The sequence below is a fragment of the Lingula anatina genome, chromosome 3 (genome assembly GCF_051362555.1).
Source record: "Lingula anatina isolate TDL-2025a chromosome 3, LinAna3.0, whole genome shotgun sequence".
In the NCBI taxonomy this organism is placed as follows: Eukaryota; Metazoa; Brachiopoda; class Lingulata; order Lingulida; family Lingulidae; genus Lingula; species Lingula anatina.
This window is the reverse complement of record NC_141769.1, coordinates 18,579,419-18,595,005: the sequence shown is the minus strand read 5'-3', so window position 1 is coordinate 18,595,005 and position 15,587 is coordinate 18,579,419. Positions and strand designations below refer to the sequence as shown.

Below are 15,587 nucleotides of genomic sequence, written 5' to 3'. Positions count from 1 at the left end.
CGCAGGTGTGTGTGTGTGTGTGTGTGGGGGGGGGGGGGGGGGGGGGGAGGGGGGGAGGGGGGCTGGCGGACACGTGTCGATTCCTACGTGCCTGGTAGAAACTGCTCTACTTTTATTAAACTGCCGTAGCCTATCCTAGTATTTGATTCATAATTACGATGCGTTTAATTGAGAGAAAAAAGATTTAGCAGATTTCCAGCGACAAAGCAGGCAGGAAATTACGCGACTTAACTCCAAAAGCATGTGTTTGTCAACGTGACCATAGGCTCACTTTATTGGTAGACTGCCAGTTGCGAAAATTTACCTGAGAAAAATAATGGTGTAGAGAAACTGGGGGTCCAGGAAAAAAAGAGTTCGTCCTCCATTAGATCTTTACAGGCAGGGTCAGTGTGACTTAAGCGGGGGCTTGGTTGTACACATTAGTGGGAACAGGATCATGGATTACTGGGGGACTGTCACGTACACTACACCAGCGCGCTTTGTGTCGATATGTCAATAAGCTTTAAAACTGTGATATTAATACTGTTGATATTTAATATCATTCGTGCCCTTTCAAGGTAAAACCCCCTGGCGACAGCACAGCTTTGTCTCTATCACAGTTTCTTTCCATTAATCGATTCCGACCATGAGAACTTAAATGCTGCTTATTTCACTCTTCGCTTGTTTTGTAATTGATACATATAGGACGAAGGCTTTTCCTTAATAACTGCTATTATTATCCTTGATTGTTTATCATGGCAGGTATGCTAATCGTAAGAGGCCCCATTTTGCATGTAAGGGTTTTCTAATAACTTGTTTCCCAAACCCCTCCAAACATTAAATGACCAAAATGAAAAAAAAAGATAAAGTTGAGATTATCACACATAATGCATTGAAAGTCAAGAGTAAAAAAAAAGTTAAAATGACAAAGATTGCTGCACCTCATCATACAAAATCAATTTTAAAAGACAAATAAAGGAGTGCAGTGAATAGGAGGCACTGTTTTCACCTTTTAAAACATGGTTGAAAAGTATTGAAACCGTTTTTTTACTGTCGTCTATAAAAAGTTACAAAAGTAATGAAAAAAAAACTTCTGATGCAAAAAAAAAAAAAATGATTGAAGAACCACTAATTAAGAAAAATAAGAAAAAAAAACGAATCACAGCTTTTGTCAGGCTGTCAACGTTTTGCTGCCACCTGTCATCGACTGATAAATTTAAGAGTGTTTTTTAGATTCATCACTAGACAAATATCCTCCTCCCTAGGGAGACGAGATCGTGTACAGCCATTCTGAATTAGGTCCAAGAAAAAAAAAACCATAGGCATATTGTCATCTTTTATAAACCGCAAACTGTAAGCTGGCGTGAGAAAAATTATTAGAAGCAGTTTCCTGTTAATTTATTATATATATATATATATATATATATATATATATATATATATATATATATATAATGCGACGGAGACTTTCAATAAAATGTGTTTTGGATTGTTGGAAATTTGAACCATACGGAAATCACGAGTCGGACCAAGAACTTCTACAGTCAGCCATACAACTGAAAAAGGCCATTTATAACTTTACATAATATACTGTACTTACCCAGTGGAAAAGATTTTAAAAGCTCAGCACACCGTGAAGCGTCGGGTATTAAACGTCATTAAATATGAATGTATAGACCTATCCTGTAATTTGATTAAGTGATAGAAATTCAGATATGCATCACATGCAAACCATCTTCGCAACTGTATGATTAAAGTTCGGCTCTACTCGGCAAATAAACGTTTCTGGTGATGGTAAGATAACTGACAATTACACTAACATGTTATTATCCAGAGGTTCTTAAATTGTCTCGCATACAGTCGGTTGTTCACCCCATTCTTTGTTGAGTCTCTGCATTTCTTTGTAGAGCTTTGAAAAACGGCATCTCTGTTTCACCCAGGCCAAACGCGCCTACGCAGGCATTGCTGTCGTTAAGACAAATGGGTGAGTTACACGTTTTTTTTTTTTAAATATTTGTACATACAACATTTATTTAGATTTTTTTTACCGCATAAAATTTTAGTTTCTTTCTGCAGAATACGAGTACTGGTATCTACTTGTTTGAGCGTTTCCAAAGATTAATGAAATATGTAGGCTCTATCGCTGGTTACAGACGGTGAAACGCAATCTTATTCCCATAAGAATAACAATGATATTACAACTAATGGCAGATTTCAGACACTTTTATCAAAATAAGTAAAATAAGCGGCAACAAAAATGATATACAATAAATTATATACTAGTAGTTAAAAGGGACAACAAAGTTGGGGTAAAAGTAGTACACTTAAAAAATTGAACTACCAGCACAGAGGTCAAGTACTGGGATCCATTCAGTCATGCCCAACAAACGAAAGGTCTACATTGACTGTAAAAGCAAGTTTAAACAAAAAAAGGCTGAAGAGCATCCAAATGGATTAACTGGTTCGCCACTTTGCTGAAGGTAATGTCCCTGTGATATTTCTGTCTGACAGATTTTTCTTAATTGTTTTACATGTATAGTTGACGCTACTGCATCCATATTTCGATTTAAAAAATGATAGGTACCCATGTTAACTTTGTTGCTACGGTGATTGGAACTTGGGATTCAATTACTATAGAAACCAGTGGGAAATTTAATTGTTTTTGCAAATGTTTTCATTTTTTCACAGATAAAGTGCTTTCATAGTCCATATCTCCTACACATGGTCTTCAGTACATAGAAAGATAAGAAAATGTTAATTTTGTTGCTATGGCTGATTTTTTAAAAAAATTTTCTTGGTACAGTTTTTAAAGTTGGTTTTACAAGCAAAGTGTTTTCAACCACTACTTTCACCACACTCTCTGCTGATCTTTGTTTAAATATAAATTCAGAATATTCTGTAAAGAATTTGTGAATTAATTTTAGCCATCCTGTTCAGTTCAACTTTCGTGTATTGCTAGATTGCCGGATCGCCAGCACTACACACACACACACACACACACACACACACACACACACACACACACAAAAAAAAAAAAAAAAAAAAAAAAAAAAAAATCACCTTTCATACTCGATATTGTTGCACAGTGTACCAGAAGGACACTGCCTAAACATTGAAATCGGGTGGCAAATAATTATGTATATTTCCTTTCCAACGAACCTGAATTTAATCGAGAAGATCGAAATCAGAGCCTATATAATGAGCTGCAATTGCAGTTCACATAGTCTGGTCTTGTTATCTGATGTATCTCTAAGTCCACCAGTTAGTTAAGTGGTCAGACAAGTGCTCTAGCTGGACAACTAGCTATTATTAGAGTAAACGCCCGAGACACTGATACGCGATAAATCATGAATAAACCAAATGTCCGCAACCTTTAAGTTTGTTTAAATCTGTATGTGTCTGCAGTGCCCTCTAAGGTCCACAGATTGATTTCTGATTGAGTTTTGATTGATCTTATAATTCACAGGTGTATCTCTGCCTAATTGTTGACAGTGTTCAGCAAGGATTTTTGCAAGGAGCTAATATGAATAGAACATTCTAGAGGCCTCGTCAAACTTGTATAAAGTATGTATGCATTCCTTGTGGACCCTGTCATCTTTCATCTTGGAAACGGTCTATTACAAGGAAAGGCGCCTTCTCCTTCAATTTCACCAACGATTTCACTTTAAATATATACGATCTCGAAACAAAACTACTAAAGGGCAATGTTCCTCAATTCACCTACTTGAATTGACCCTTTTTGTGCTTGTGTACACTGTATGCACTAGAAACCACAATGAAATTACAAGCTAAAGATATGCTAATTAGCAATAAGTTGCTGTTACCTACTTCACGTATTTATAATTACGGTAAAGTCAAAGTTGATCCTACGAACACTTACTAATCTGGTGGCAACAGCAAAATGAATGAGAAGTACCAGAAATACAGGCAGATTTGACTTGGGGTGCCATATTTAGTCGGCGGATCAGTTAGTACTCGGATCATCTATTGTGAATGGCCCCTTGAATACCTGATACCTGAACTAGACACCGTAACGGTTGTTTCTCAGATAATCTGTGCTGATATCACTAATGGAAGTGTCCTAGTAGAATGAGCTAGTATAATGGTCGCTAATCGAGATGTATATCCGTCTGCTCGGTAGTAATAACGCCCTATTGAAAAGAAAACAAGATCTTGACAAATAAACTGCGGTGAAGTACGTGTATCAGTAGTAATTTGAATCTAACTAATTAAGTATGCCCAACCAAGATATCCAACAATCAGCTATAGCCGCCGAGTCGAGACGACTCCATGTGCATAGCATCCTCACTAAACCAATCGAAACACTTGTATACAAACTGTAACAAATAAAAATATATATGACCGACCGTTAACTATACTTTCTGATATCACAGGGGTCTCTTGTGTAGTGTGCAAGATAGAAGAAAAGATTCAACAGTTTTATAAGAGACTACTACTACAGTATCTACTCCTGTGGCCAGAGTCTAACTATATGAACCTTGTCATGCAGCAGTAATAAACAACCTGCTGCGTTTAAAGATGTCTTTCCTCTGCGGGTTTGACTAAGCATTGGGACAATCACGGATAAGGCACCGTCTCAAATGGAATTTGTCGAGTGAAAAAAAAAAACTTAAGCGAATTTCTGAACCAAATGAACAGACACTCAACTGTTGAGGCCGCCCCTCACCATTAACATAATTAAAGTTAACTAGTTGTCTTTCATATTTCAATTCTAGGTGATACCCTTTTAAACCCTTGCAGCGCAATTAGTCCGGCAATTGGTGGGCTTCCTGTCCCTTGTAGTGGCGGTGTGATCAATCTTGAAGGGGTGTGTACCTTCAATCCGTTCTTTCTTCTCTTCGCTGCATCTGCTCAACTGTGCATCTGCCCGCCGCGCTATTACTTGGGCTTTGACTATACCACGGCTCCAAATATTCAAGTTAACTGTAGAAGCAGTAAGTATTTTAATTTAGATGTAACATTTCGCTAATGTGCCTCTTTTTAAACCCACAGGATTCTCTATCTAATTGTTATCCATTCGTTAAGGTCTTTATGTTTTATTTAAAGGAAATCGGTTTTAGCACCCATTTCGCGCGTCAAAACACTGTTTCTAGAAATGCATGCTGCAGCTGAATGTTAATATTGCCGTTTCCTCCATCCCTCCGGTTTCATTATTCATTTTGGGTCCGTTGCCCCTCGCTCAATTTGTTTCTAGTAATGTTTATTGAATGCTTCCGTTTCCACAATAAGTTAGTCTAAGCGCGTAAGCTTGTGTCTCATAACTTCAGAACCAGTACAGCTAAGACTGGGTTCCCACAGATTTAGATCGATTCATCTAACTCCGTGGGGGTTCACGATAAATTGCTGTCAGCCGAGCGCGCACGAAAGTTAATTACCCCCCTTACAGCTTTTAGTAGGGGCAGACATTTAAGCCGGCTAAGCTGACAGCAATCTAGTGAGACTCCCCTCGGGGATAAATCAATCTATAAATCTGTGGGAATGCAGTCTAAGATGATGGCATATAGCTAAGAATACTAATGCACCATTCGCACCGTCTACACATGCATACTCAATCTACATTCCCCATTAGTTTAACTCAGCACTGTTCTGCCAGTCAAAGTATCATTAGTATGTAAATTCTTCCAAATATATATATATATATAGAATTTCGATTATATTTTATGAATTTTATACCAACGTTTGAATGTTTTTTCTGTGATAAATTGGAAAAAAAAGGACGAATTGGTTTCTCGTTAAGCTCGCACACGGACTATTAAGGTGCAGCAACCGATCACAATCTACTGTCTTTCAGTTCCGAAATATGTACGCTAAAAACCCTTTATCTCTTTAACACTAAATACACAAAACTCTTACAAGCTAGTTTATCAGCTTATGCTTTGGGTGCATTCATGACATATTTTGCTTAATTTATATTTTCAGTAACAGGCTCACCCTGCCGGACTGATCTGGATTGTAAGTCGAGGACCATGGACTGTTTGGGTATATCATCGTTCAGCCAAGTCAACTTCGATGGCAGCGGCCTTATGTCTCCCATCGCCCAAGACCTCGTGGACATTCTTTTGGTAACTTCACGCTATGAGATTGAGTCACGTATCTGTGTGTTTTAGTCTGATTATATGAATTCTTTTAGGATGTGTCTCTTTGCTCTCTCTAGAGTGGATTTCTTGTTTTAAAAATTTGAACTGTATGTCTAATGCAAACGAGGGTTGTGACTTCAAGTAAATTAAAGTATAAGAAATTAAAAGGTAAATATTCTTAGAAGCTCTTAGAATGATATCATAAGATATACATTAACTAGCCATGCTCACACAAAAGTTAGTGTTTACGCAATCAGCAGCTAGTAATGTAATTGTTGTTTATGCTTTTCGATTTTCCATCTAAAACATCTTTATCGGGGAATGAAGCTCTCCAGGAAATGATCTCTATTCATGGAATATTAAAAGCAACAATTTCAATCCTACCTGCTGATTGAAGAAAACCCGTTATTTTATTCTGAGCGCATAACACAAATTCGTTTCTGATTCCATATTTCCACATTTCAGCCGGTTGCAACTCTGCTATGCGGCTTTAGTGATTTATACAGGACGTCTAGTATACCCCTCTTTTCTTGTAATGGGGTCTCCTCTGGTGTGATAGGCCAATGCCAGGAAGTCAAAACTACCCGTAAGTTTTAAGTAGTTTTCTGTGATATAGTAAGAAAACGAAACATTTTGTTATTTATTTTTTTTTATCTCCAAAGGAATTGTTACTTCATTTGTTAAATAAAGCGATTAGTGTGATAGATATCAGAAGATATTAATTTTCAAAATATCAATATTCCACGCTTCAAATATTCACTTCATGATTCTCGTGAAGATGTATTCAGAACAAATATCGAAATCGAAAAAGGGCTTGATACATTTTAATGGCTCAGTTAAGTTAATAGTTGATAGTAGCCAGGCATTAAATGGAGAGTGTTGACAATGGGATAAAGATCAATATCATATAGACTGGGTTCCAATACTTAGATCGATCCGTCTGGATCGACCTAACTCCCTGGGGGTTCATGCTAAATTGCTATCAGCTCAAGAGGCTTAAATGTCTGCCACGCCTACCAAATCAGATAGGGGTAAAGATAATTACCCCCTAACAGTTTTACTAGGCGTGACAGACGTTTAAGCCGGTTAGTTTGATGGCAATTTAGCGTGAACCCCCAGGGAAATAGAACGATCCAAATATCTGTGGGAATGGTCCCATAGTCATAGAGGACTCCGCGCCAACTGTTTGCCCACTTTGCCTTTTAAACCGCATCCTTTGAAATGTACACCATCTAATCGAGCGAGAAAAAGAGGAACCTTTTAGTGACGTCATCTTGGCATCCAATGTACAATCAGTGAATATAGATACAGAAGAGGCACGGTGTCTCTTTCAGGCCATTATTATTTTCATTTTAAGTTGCATACTTAGTACACACAGATTAATAATTACATAGCCTCAATGAATTGCGTGTGTGTAAAAAGAAATAACAGTACTAGATACATGTACATCTGTATTCTTTTAAGCATGACTTGGTCTCGAAACACATGTTCATGTTGATATCTCTCCTCTCTTCATAAAACAGATATTATGGTACGTAAAGCTTCTGAATTAAAACATAATTAGATGACAAATACATTCACTTTATTTCAGCATATGTCTAAATATACTGTATAAATTAATCAAATGTTTTTCGAGCTGAGAAATGAACTCAAAATCATATAATGATCAGATGTAAGGGCTTTATTTCATTTCAGTCGTGCGTATTCGGTCCGAAAACTTCCCCGACCGTACTTGGGGACTTGACCAAAACGGCGACGCCTTCATCAATCAGGGATTCAGCGGCAATATTTTCTACGTTGTCCCAGGCTTAACCGGACAACCAGGAACAGTGTCCTTCAACTCCGTGGAGTACCCGTGCTCCTATCTCCGTCACTTTAATTTTGCGCTGAGACTTGAGAGCTCACAGAACCCAGCGAATCCCGAGATTTACAACGAGGACGCCACTTTTTACCCTCGACCCAACCAGTTTATCCCAGGGTTTACAGCTTACGAGTCGGTGAACTTTCCTGGCCAGTTTATCCGCCATCTTGGCTTCAGGCTGCTTTTGAATACGAACGACGGCTCTCCGTTATTCGCGAGAGATGCCAGTTTCAGCATTGAAAATATTGGTACGTAAGATAGTCGGTTGTTTACAAGCTGGGTGTAAAAATGTAAAAAACATCACATTGTTTTTCTGTCCAGTTGATATTGTGCTCGATCCGCGCTCTGTTTGTGAAAATAAGTGGCAAAGTGTAAGATGGCGCAAGTGCCGTCAAAACTTACTAATTGGTGCTTTGAGAAACTTAACCCCCCCTCTCTCTCTCTTTCTCTCTCTCTCTCTCTCCCTCTCTCTTTCTCTCTCTCTCTGTGTGTGTGTGTGTGTGTGTGTGTGTGTGTGTGTGTGTGTGTGTTGTTTTAAAATAATGCTTGTTGCTTACAGAAATAATATGAAATTTATTTTTACATCATTTCAGATTTGCTGCAAAGTTGTAACAATTAACTTCAATCCACGTCGATGGAGCAGAGACTTTTGATACATACTCGTACATCGGAATAAAGAGTTCAAGTTCTGCGTGAAGAGTAACTTCCGTGATATTTATTCATGGAATAGACCAGGACCCCGTAACTCGAAAGCATCGCGCATTGCGACTGAGAGCAAGCGTCTCGATTCCGTAACTCGCCCATACTCGTCCCATATAAAACATTGTAGCCTCTATGTGATATCGCTATTCGCAATACGCGATGCTTTCGAGTTACGGGGCCCTGGTGTATAACAACATAGGTGTTATCTTCAATTCATTTTTGGATTATTTGATCAAAGCAAGTAAAAATGGATTTCCAACACATTCATTGCATAATGTAGAGCTAAAAGGCTTTTGTTTGGTTAAAATGACATGAATGTTTTTAAAACATTAAGACATGGGGCGACTGATATTGGCAGTCTCCCAAATACGTGGGCAAAGGGGTTTTTATTAAGAGTAAGCAAAATATAATAACGACTTAAGAAAATGTAAGAAAAGTAAGAATAAGTCAATTTTTTGGTAAACAGAAATTCTTTAATTTGTAAATAATATATCCTTGTCTAATATGTATCACATCAAAGCTGTTGGCTTAGTAAGAGCCCCAAAGATGCATTTTTTTGTTAATGTATGCTATTGTGAAAATAGATCGTGATATTAAGTCTTTTTTCTCTTCTTTTGAAGTTGCTTGTACTTGTACATGCCGCTATACAGCGCTCCGGGTATATCAGTTGCGGAAGTGGGCCAGTGCTGTTGAAGCATTGTCCTCTTACTGAGTATCTCGCTGACTACGGCATTCTTATACTGCGACCAGTTAGTCTCCTCCGTGTACAGCCTCAATGCCTTTTTGTTATCCGGTATGACCATTTCTAAGTTACGCCTCCAAAGCTCTAGGTCGTTTAGATGTCCGTGTTTGTGGATTGCAACTTTTGGGATCATGATGCACTGGACATTTGAATATGCGATGTAATAGGTGTCTGTTAAATTTTCACCTGAAAAAAAGATAAATAAAGATTTTTAAAAGGTAAGAGGCATAATGTTACAGACAATCCAGTTTGCAATAACAGGCTTGATTTTAAGTCTTGATTATAAACTTCCTGCCTTACAAAAATGCAAAATAGGATAAAAGGAAACGCAACGTGCCGTGTGTGCTAGCCCATTTCAAATTTCTGGAACACATTTTAGAAAATCAATCTTTTTTTTTTTTTTTGCTCTTGCTGTATGACCATTGTCCAAAGAAGAAAAGCAGGGAATACGCCCCATATGTTACCAAAACTTCCACTTCCGCATGCAATACACAGCTAACATACAGTCACACCTTCTAGATACTGTTGTCATTTCCACACTAACCCATCTGACGTAATAACACTGTCACTCCTAACAATAATGTTGTCACACCTAACACAATAAAACGGCCACACATAACACAATAACACCCAACACAATATACATAACACAATAATGCCCTGTAATGCAATAACACTTACACGCAACACAACAACACCTAATATAATAACACTGTCACAAATTATACAAGGACGTTGTCACACCTAACACAATGACACTGTCACACCTAACACATTCACGCTCAACACAATGCTGTGCATTACCTACCGACACCAAAATAGTTCCCAGCTGTCAGCGTGAAGAGCACCCAGTGATGTCGCTCTTGGGCATAGCCCAGAATCTTTGTCCGCCGCCGGTCCTGACTTCTGGTGTGTGCATCATGCCGGCTAGCTGAGGGGAGAACCAGTCTGCTTCCCCAGGGGTAGAACTCCCGTAAGAGGTCCACACGGCGTACGACTTGGACTTGGCCGGTGTGGATGAAATAGACGTATTCTTCATCAGCGACACTGGTGTTGCCCAGTATGACCTGACGTGATGGTGAATATTATTTTTCATTCATATCAAACCGAAAGCAAAAAAAGTCATCTGTTTAATGATCCGCGAGTTAAAAAATAATAAATTAATAAATAAAAATTAAAAATAAATAAATCGTCTTATTCGTCCAAGGTTGGAATGAGTTTTTTGATATTAAGATGTCTTGATAAAAGACAAAATGAAGTACGATTCCTTCTTTTTATTTTAAGGCACAGAGTCGTAATGCCAAATCCAATGGCGTCCTTTTTTAAATTAATTCTTTTTTATTTATTTATTTATTTATTTATTTATTTATTTTTCTCTCTTTCTTTTTTCTTTCCTCCTTTTCTTTTTTTTTTTTTTTTTTGGGGGGGGGGGAGACTACCTTTTCCCTAGGAAACTCCACCATTCTACTAGGCCCTGTAGCCTCCTCTATCTCCTCCTTGGTCCAGTGGCTGATATGAGGCTGCTTCAGGAGAGCTGCCAGACGCTGATCCCACTCAATCTTGTACACTTTACTCAGTACATTCTCAAAGTCGTGTTTGTCCATGCGTAAAAAATCGCAGTTTCCTGGAATTATTGGAATTATTGGATTTACCCTAAGATAATTGGACAGTTATAACAGGTTCTTCTCTTTTCATTTTTTAGACTTAAATTCGATAAGATTGCACCTACTTTTAAGTACACCACTTCTAATAGATTTTCTCCCAGTAGTAGTAGTAGTAGTAGTAGTAGTAGTAGTAGTAGAAGAAGTAGCAGTAGTAATAATAGCAGTAGTAATAATAGTAGTAGAATAAGTGACACATGAAATAGAAGTGGAGATACCAGTAATGTGATAAGCGACTCTTCAAATTTCGAGATATGGTGACTGGATCACTACGTTGTCAACGGATTCTTGGTAGCATGTATTATGAAGAATATATGTACAAAATATAACTTTGCCACCAATTATTAAAACTCATTATTGTCATATTTGTAATAATCTCTTTGTCTGATTTTTACGGGCAGTAAATAACTGTTTACCTTTGCATATTATGGTTGCCGTCCGTCTTATATTATGTAGTAAGGCTAATTCTCCGAATGAGGCCCCCTCCCCCAGCTCTGCCAGCACCTGTGTATGTTTATGACCTGAAAATATATAATATATAAATACAATTGTATAATATCACAACACGCCGTTGATTAAAGCCAAGGAGACCCGTGCAAGACAGGCATTGGAGGCTGGAGAAGAGGCTGGAAAATGAAAATGTCTTTTGAATTTCTTTTAAAATGTATTGCAGAAAATGTTTTTATTCTGTATCTGTATAATCTTTATTTAGAATTACCATTTTACTATAATTAAAAATATACCATCCAACTTTTAGTTGTAAATTATTATTATTATTATTATTATTATTATTATTATTATTATTGATTTTCGCAGACTTCCTTTCACAGATCACAACCAAAACTTCTATTTCTGAGTTAACCTGAAATATCCATCCGTCCAAGTGGACCAATAATAATAATAATAATAATAATAATAATAATAATTATTATTATTATTATTATTATTATCCCAAGACACGATTCCCAAACGCATTTTTAAATCCAGTTTAGCCGTCTATCAATAAGCCCTCGTCATACCAGTGATCTTGTCCTCGTCAGTCCTCTTCACGACCACGGAACCTTTCACAATGAAGTAGAAATTGAAGCCGATATGGCCTTGCTTGATGACCACTCGCCCATCTTCGTAGCTGTCCAAGGATAATGTCCGGGCAAGCTCGTGTCTCACCGCCTTACCGTACTTCTCAAAGCACTGGAGGCTGGCAACGATATCCTAGAGGTTAAAAGGCGACAGGGTGAAGAATTTTGTCAACTGTGTTGTATTAGCTGGGGGGGGGGGGGGGGGGGGGGAGGGAGAAAGGGGGGCGATGGGCCACATACAGACTTGACATTTAATATGGAATATTTCAGTTTCGAAGGTATGCCTAGGTAAAAATGCATTCTTTTTTCAAAAAACTCCGATCTCATATAAGATATGTGAATGGAGAAGTGTGTAGTCAGGTGTATCGCTTCCAATTAACTGAATACCAGGTTTGTTGCGCTGCTGCATTATGTAATATGCAGTGATTTAATTGGGTAGTGCTCCTTTGGGCAGGTCAAAGCTTGGCTTTGGCAAAGCATGGTTATGTAAAAAAAGTATCCATATGTCGGCAACTACTGCATAGAAGAATTTGAAATTTTGCATGCAAGTGGTCTGTTTTGCAGTGTGTAAAATTAGCTATGCAGTGCACTGCAAATTTGTCAATCTGTGGCAGAATGGCGCGAAAAAGTCAGAGATTGCCAGACAGATAATTGCGCCAAACGAAACGGTCCGCACAGTTTTATAGAGTAATGCCCAGACTGATGTACCTACACAGAGGCCACATCCAATGTATTGAAATCTTACCACCAGGGCACAGGACTTACTGTCTGTCGGGATATGCTGTTGCAACTAAACAAAAACCACCCAGTCCGTTCAGAATGAGGGCTAAATTGCCACCAAAACGCATTTTTCAAGGCCCTTAGCGAACACCAAACTGGTTTTAGCTGGTTAGAATACCAGACGGCCTCAGGGGAACCCACTGTAAACAGCAAAACATTGTTGTATGTTTCTTTAATGAACTGGGGACCTTGACCGTTTCTGAGTTGAACACTGAAACCTCGTGACTTTCTTTATTGAGGTCAGATTTCACCTGTACCGCTCAACTAGTCAAAACAAAGTTTACAGACATACAGAAGAGACCATCGACTAAGCGTGTGCCGCGTCTAAAGTGACTAAGGCCATTAACAGCGTCAGTAATTGGAGTGGATACCACATTGGTGCCAAAACACCAATGATGGTCATCCACGAAAACCTGAACCAGATCAAATAAAGGAATAATCTGGGAACCACTTGACTATCATTTGATAGGGGGCACCTTAGGAACAATTTTAGGTTGCACGGTAAAATTGCCGGTACCCACAGAGCACTTTTAATAGCAGATTACTTACAGAACCAAAGGAATGAGCAGCTATCTTGGTAATCAAAATCGCCATATTTGAACCACATAGATAACATGTGGGTAGGCCATTACTCGCCGAATCAATGGTCTACATGTTCTACAACAAAACTGGACCAAATTGGACAGATTTTGACCGATGCCTGGAATGTTATTCCAGATTGAACTCTAAAAACCTAACCCAAGTAATGCCTTGCCACTTGAGAGCGCTGGTAGCAGACAGAAGAGGTCAAGCGTAACAGCGACCGTTACTGTGACTAGACACTGACATGGGGGTTCTTTGTGAGGCGTGTAACTCTTTTACAGAAAATAATTTGGAAAATATGGAGATCCAAAATATATCTTTTAATTATTATCGTATGACATAGAATAGGCAATGTGTTTTTGTTTGCTTCTCTGGCGAATCCGATTAATGAACTGATGTCACAATGACATCAAAGAGATAATTAAAAGTTATTTAAACGCGATTTTAATCCTTATTTTCATTTATCAGTCAGCAAAATAGGAAAAAACTGATGAAAAATGATTGGGAAAAAAATATTCCATATTAAATGTCAAGTCTGTATATGAAGCACCCCCCCCCCCCTCCTAAGCTTTGGAGCTTTTCTCAGCCAGTACGACAAGCAAAGCACGACAAACGAATTCTAAATATCTGCACATTACTGTAAAAGTGTCGACATTTTCATATTTGCATTTGGAAACAGATGTTTTTATCGTTGTACCCCGACGCAAATTCATGGACCCCCCTGGATCAACTTAAAATATATCAGAGCAAAGCAAAGAAGTTAATTTACCATTTTACCCAGCAGAAATCACCAAAAAGTATGTATAAGAAGAATCAATATTTTTATCATTAAAAACACTTCCTTTACCCTTCAGGTTAGTAAGGCAGATATCCTTCATTTAGCCCCTCCTAAGCCTATGTTATTCTAGTTAGACAAGAGGACGCACATATTTAGTATCTTTAAGACAATCTACACTGCTATTTTCCAGCACCTCGATAGTCGTGACTTCTTCCTCCGTCCTTTCCCGGCTGTTTTTACGCAGAATCTCCCGCGCACGCTTCGTAATGTTACCGGAGCGCGCCTTGAAGTGCGAAGCGTTAAAGGACAGCAGGCCGTTCTCCTAGTATGTGAAAAGAGTGTAAACAATATGAGTTTTAATACAATTTTAAAAGCAACAGACATCAACAGATATCTTGATAATCGATTTCCTTTTGGACAATGATCAAACATTGGTTCAAGGGCGGTTTTAAATGCAGTAGTGTATACCAAATTTCATTTAAATGCTATAATTAATTGTCACCTAACTTTTTATGAATTTAACAGTTGTACTGATTTATATTATATTATATTCAGTTTGACTATTTTCAGTTGCAAATAAACATTATTATTATATTTCATTCTTAATCTATATATTCGTTTTTTATCATCTGATAAAAACCATACATTGTTGACAACAAAAGCGTTGGCGTGCTCCTCCTCTTCTATTTTTTGCTGTAGTTCATGAGACCAAGCGATGTTTGTCTTTACCATGCGAATTAGTTTTTTAAACCGTGGGCGTTTTTCGTCGTCTCTGCATGTCAGGCGAACTTCTTTTGGCCTGTATTAAAATAATAATGATTTTGATGTTCTTGACTTAACATACTATTTTTTTCTGACATACTTGTTACAATTTTGAAACTTGACAGCCACCGGGCAATTATTTTTCGAAGCTATATAACAAGAGTCCGATTTTTTTGTGAAAAAATAGCAATTTTATTATATGTTTCATTCCATTTTAGCTAAATTTTCCCGACAGATTTGATTTTTCGCACCTGGAAAATATCTTACAAGAGCAAACATGACCATTTAATGGAAAAAAAACATACATGCAAACAATAAAAACTGTGCTATAATTACTACTGATCGAACATTAAAAAAAAAAGGGTTCGTGTCTCAAAAATGAAAAAATAAAATTACCTCTTCAACACCGTCATAGCTTGATTTTCCTTGAATTCTTGGTTTTTGAATAGCGGAAATATGCTTTCTTGGCTTGGTTTTCTTGTTTCTTTTGAAATGCATACTTTCTTAGGACTCTTACTTTTGTTAGACTTGGGTCTTGGGTTCGCTCCCTCGATAGGGGGAAG

At 37.9% G+C, this 15,587-nt stretch overlaps 2 protein-coding genes across 2 annotated transcripts; one reads left to right on the top strand and one right to left on the bottom strand.

Moving 5' to 3' along the window:
- The first annotated feature begins 1,781 nt into the window (after positions 1 to 1,781).
- Positions 1,782 to 9,237, top strand: LOC106156933 (uncharacterized). The gene is made up of 6 exons (XM_087009111.1): positions 1,782 to 1,963; positions 4,716 to 4,934; positions 5,920 to 6,062; positions 6,543 to 6,663; positions 7,773 to 8,186; positions 8,532 to 9,237. The coding sequence occupies exons 1-6, from the start codon at positions 1,960 to 1,962 to the stop codon at positions 8,555 to 8,557; spliced, it is 927 nt and encodes a 308-aa protein (XP_086865237.1). The 5' UTR covers positions 1,782 to 1,959; the 3' UTR covers positions 8,558 to 9,237.
- LOC106153042 (cyclic nucleotide-binding domain-containing protein 2-like) lies at positions 8,945 to 15,587 on the bottom strand. The gene is made up of 8 exons (XM_087009110.1): positions 15,421 to 15,587; positions 14,908 to 15,061; positions 14,456 to 14,584; positions 12,063 to 12,255; positions 11,460 to 11,564; positions 10,822 to 11,006; positions 10,191 to 10,449; positions 8,945 to 9,568 (listed from the first exon to the last, which is right to left on the bottom strand). The coding sequence occupies exons 1-8, from the start codon at positions 15,435 to 15,437 to the stop codon at positions 9,234 to 9,236; spliced, it is 1,377 nt and encodes a 458-aa protein (XP_086865236.1). The 5' UTR covers positions 15,438 to 15,587; the 3' UTR covers positions 8,945 to 9,233.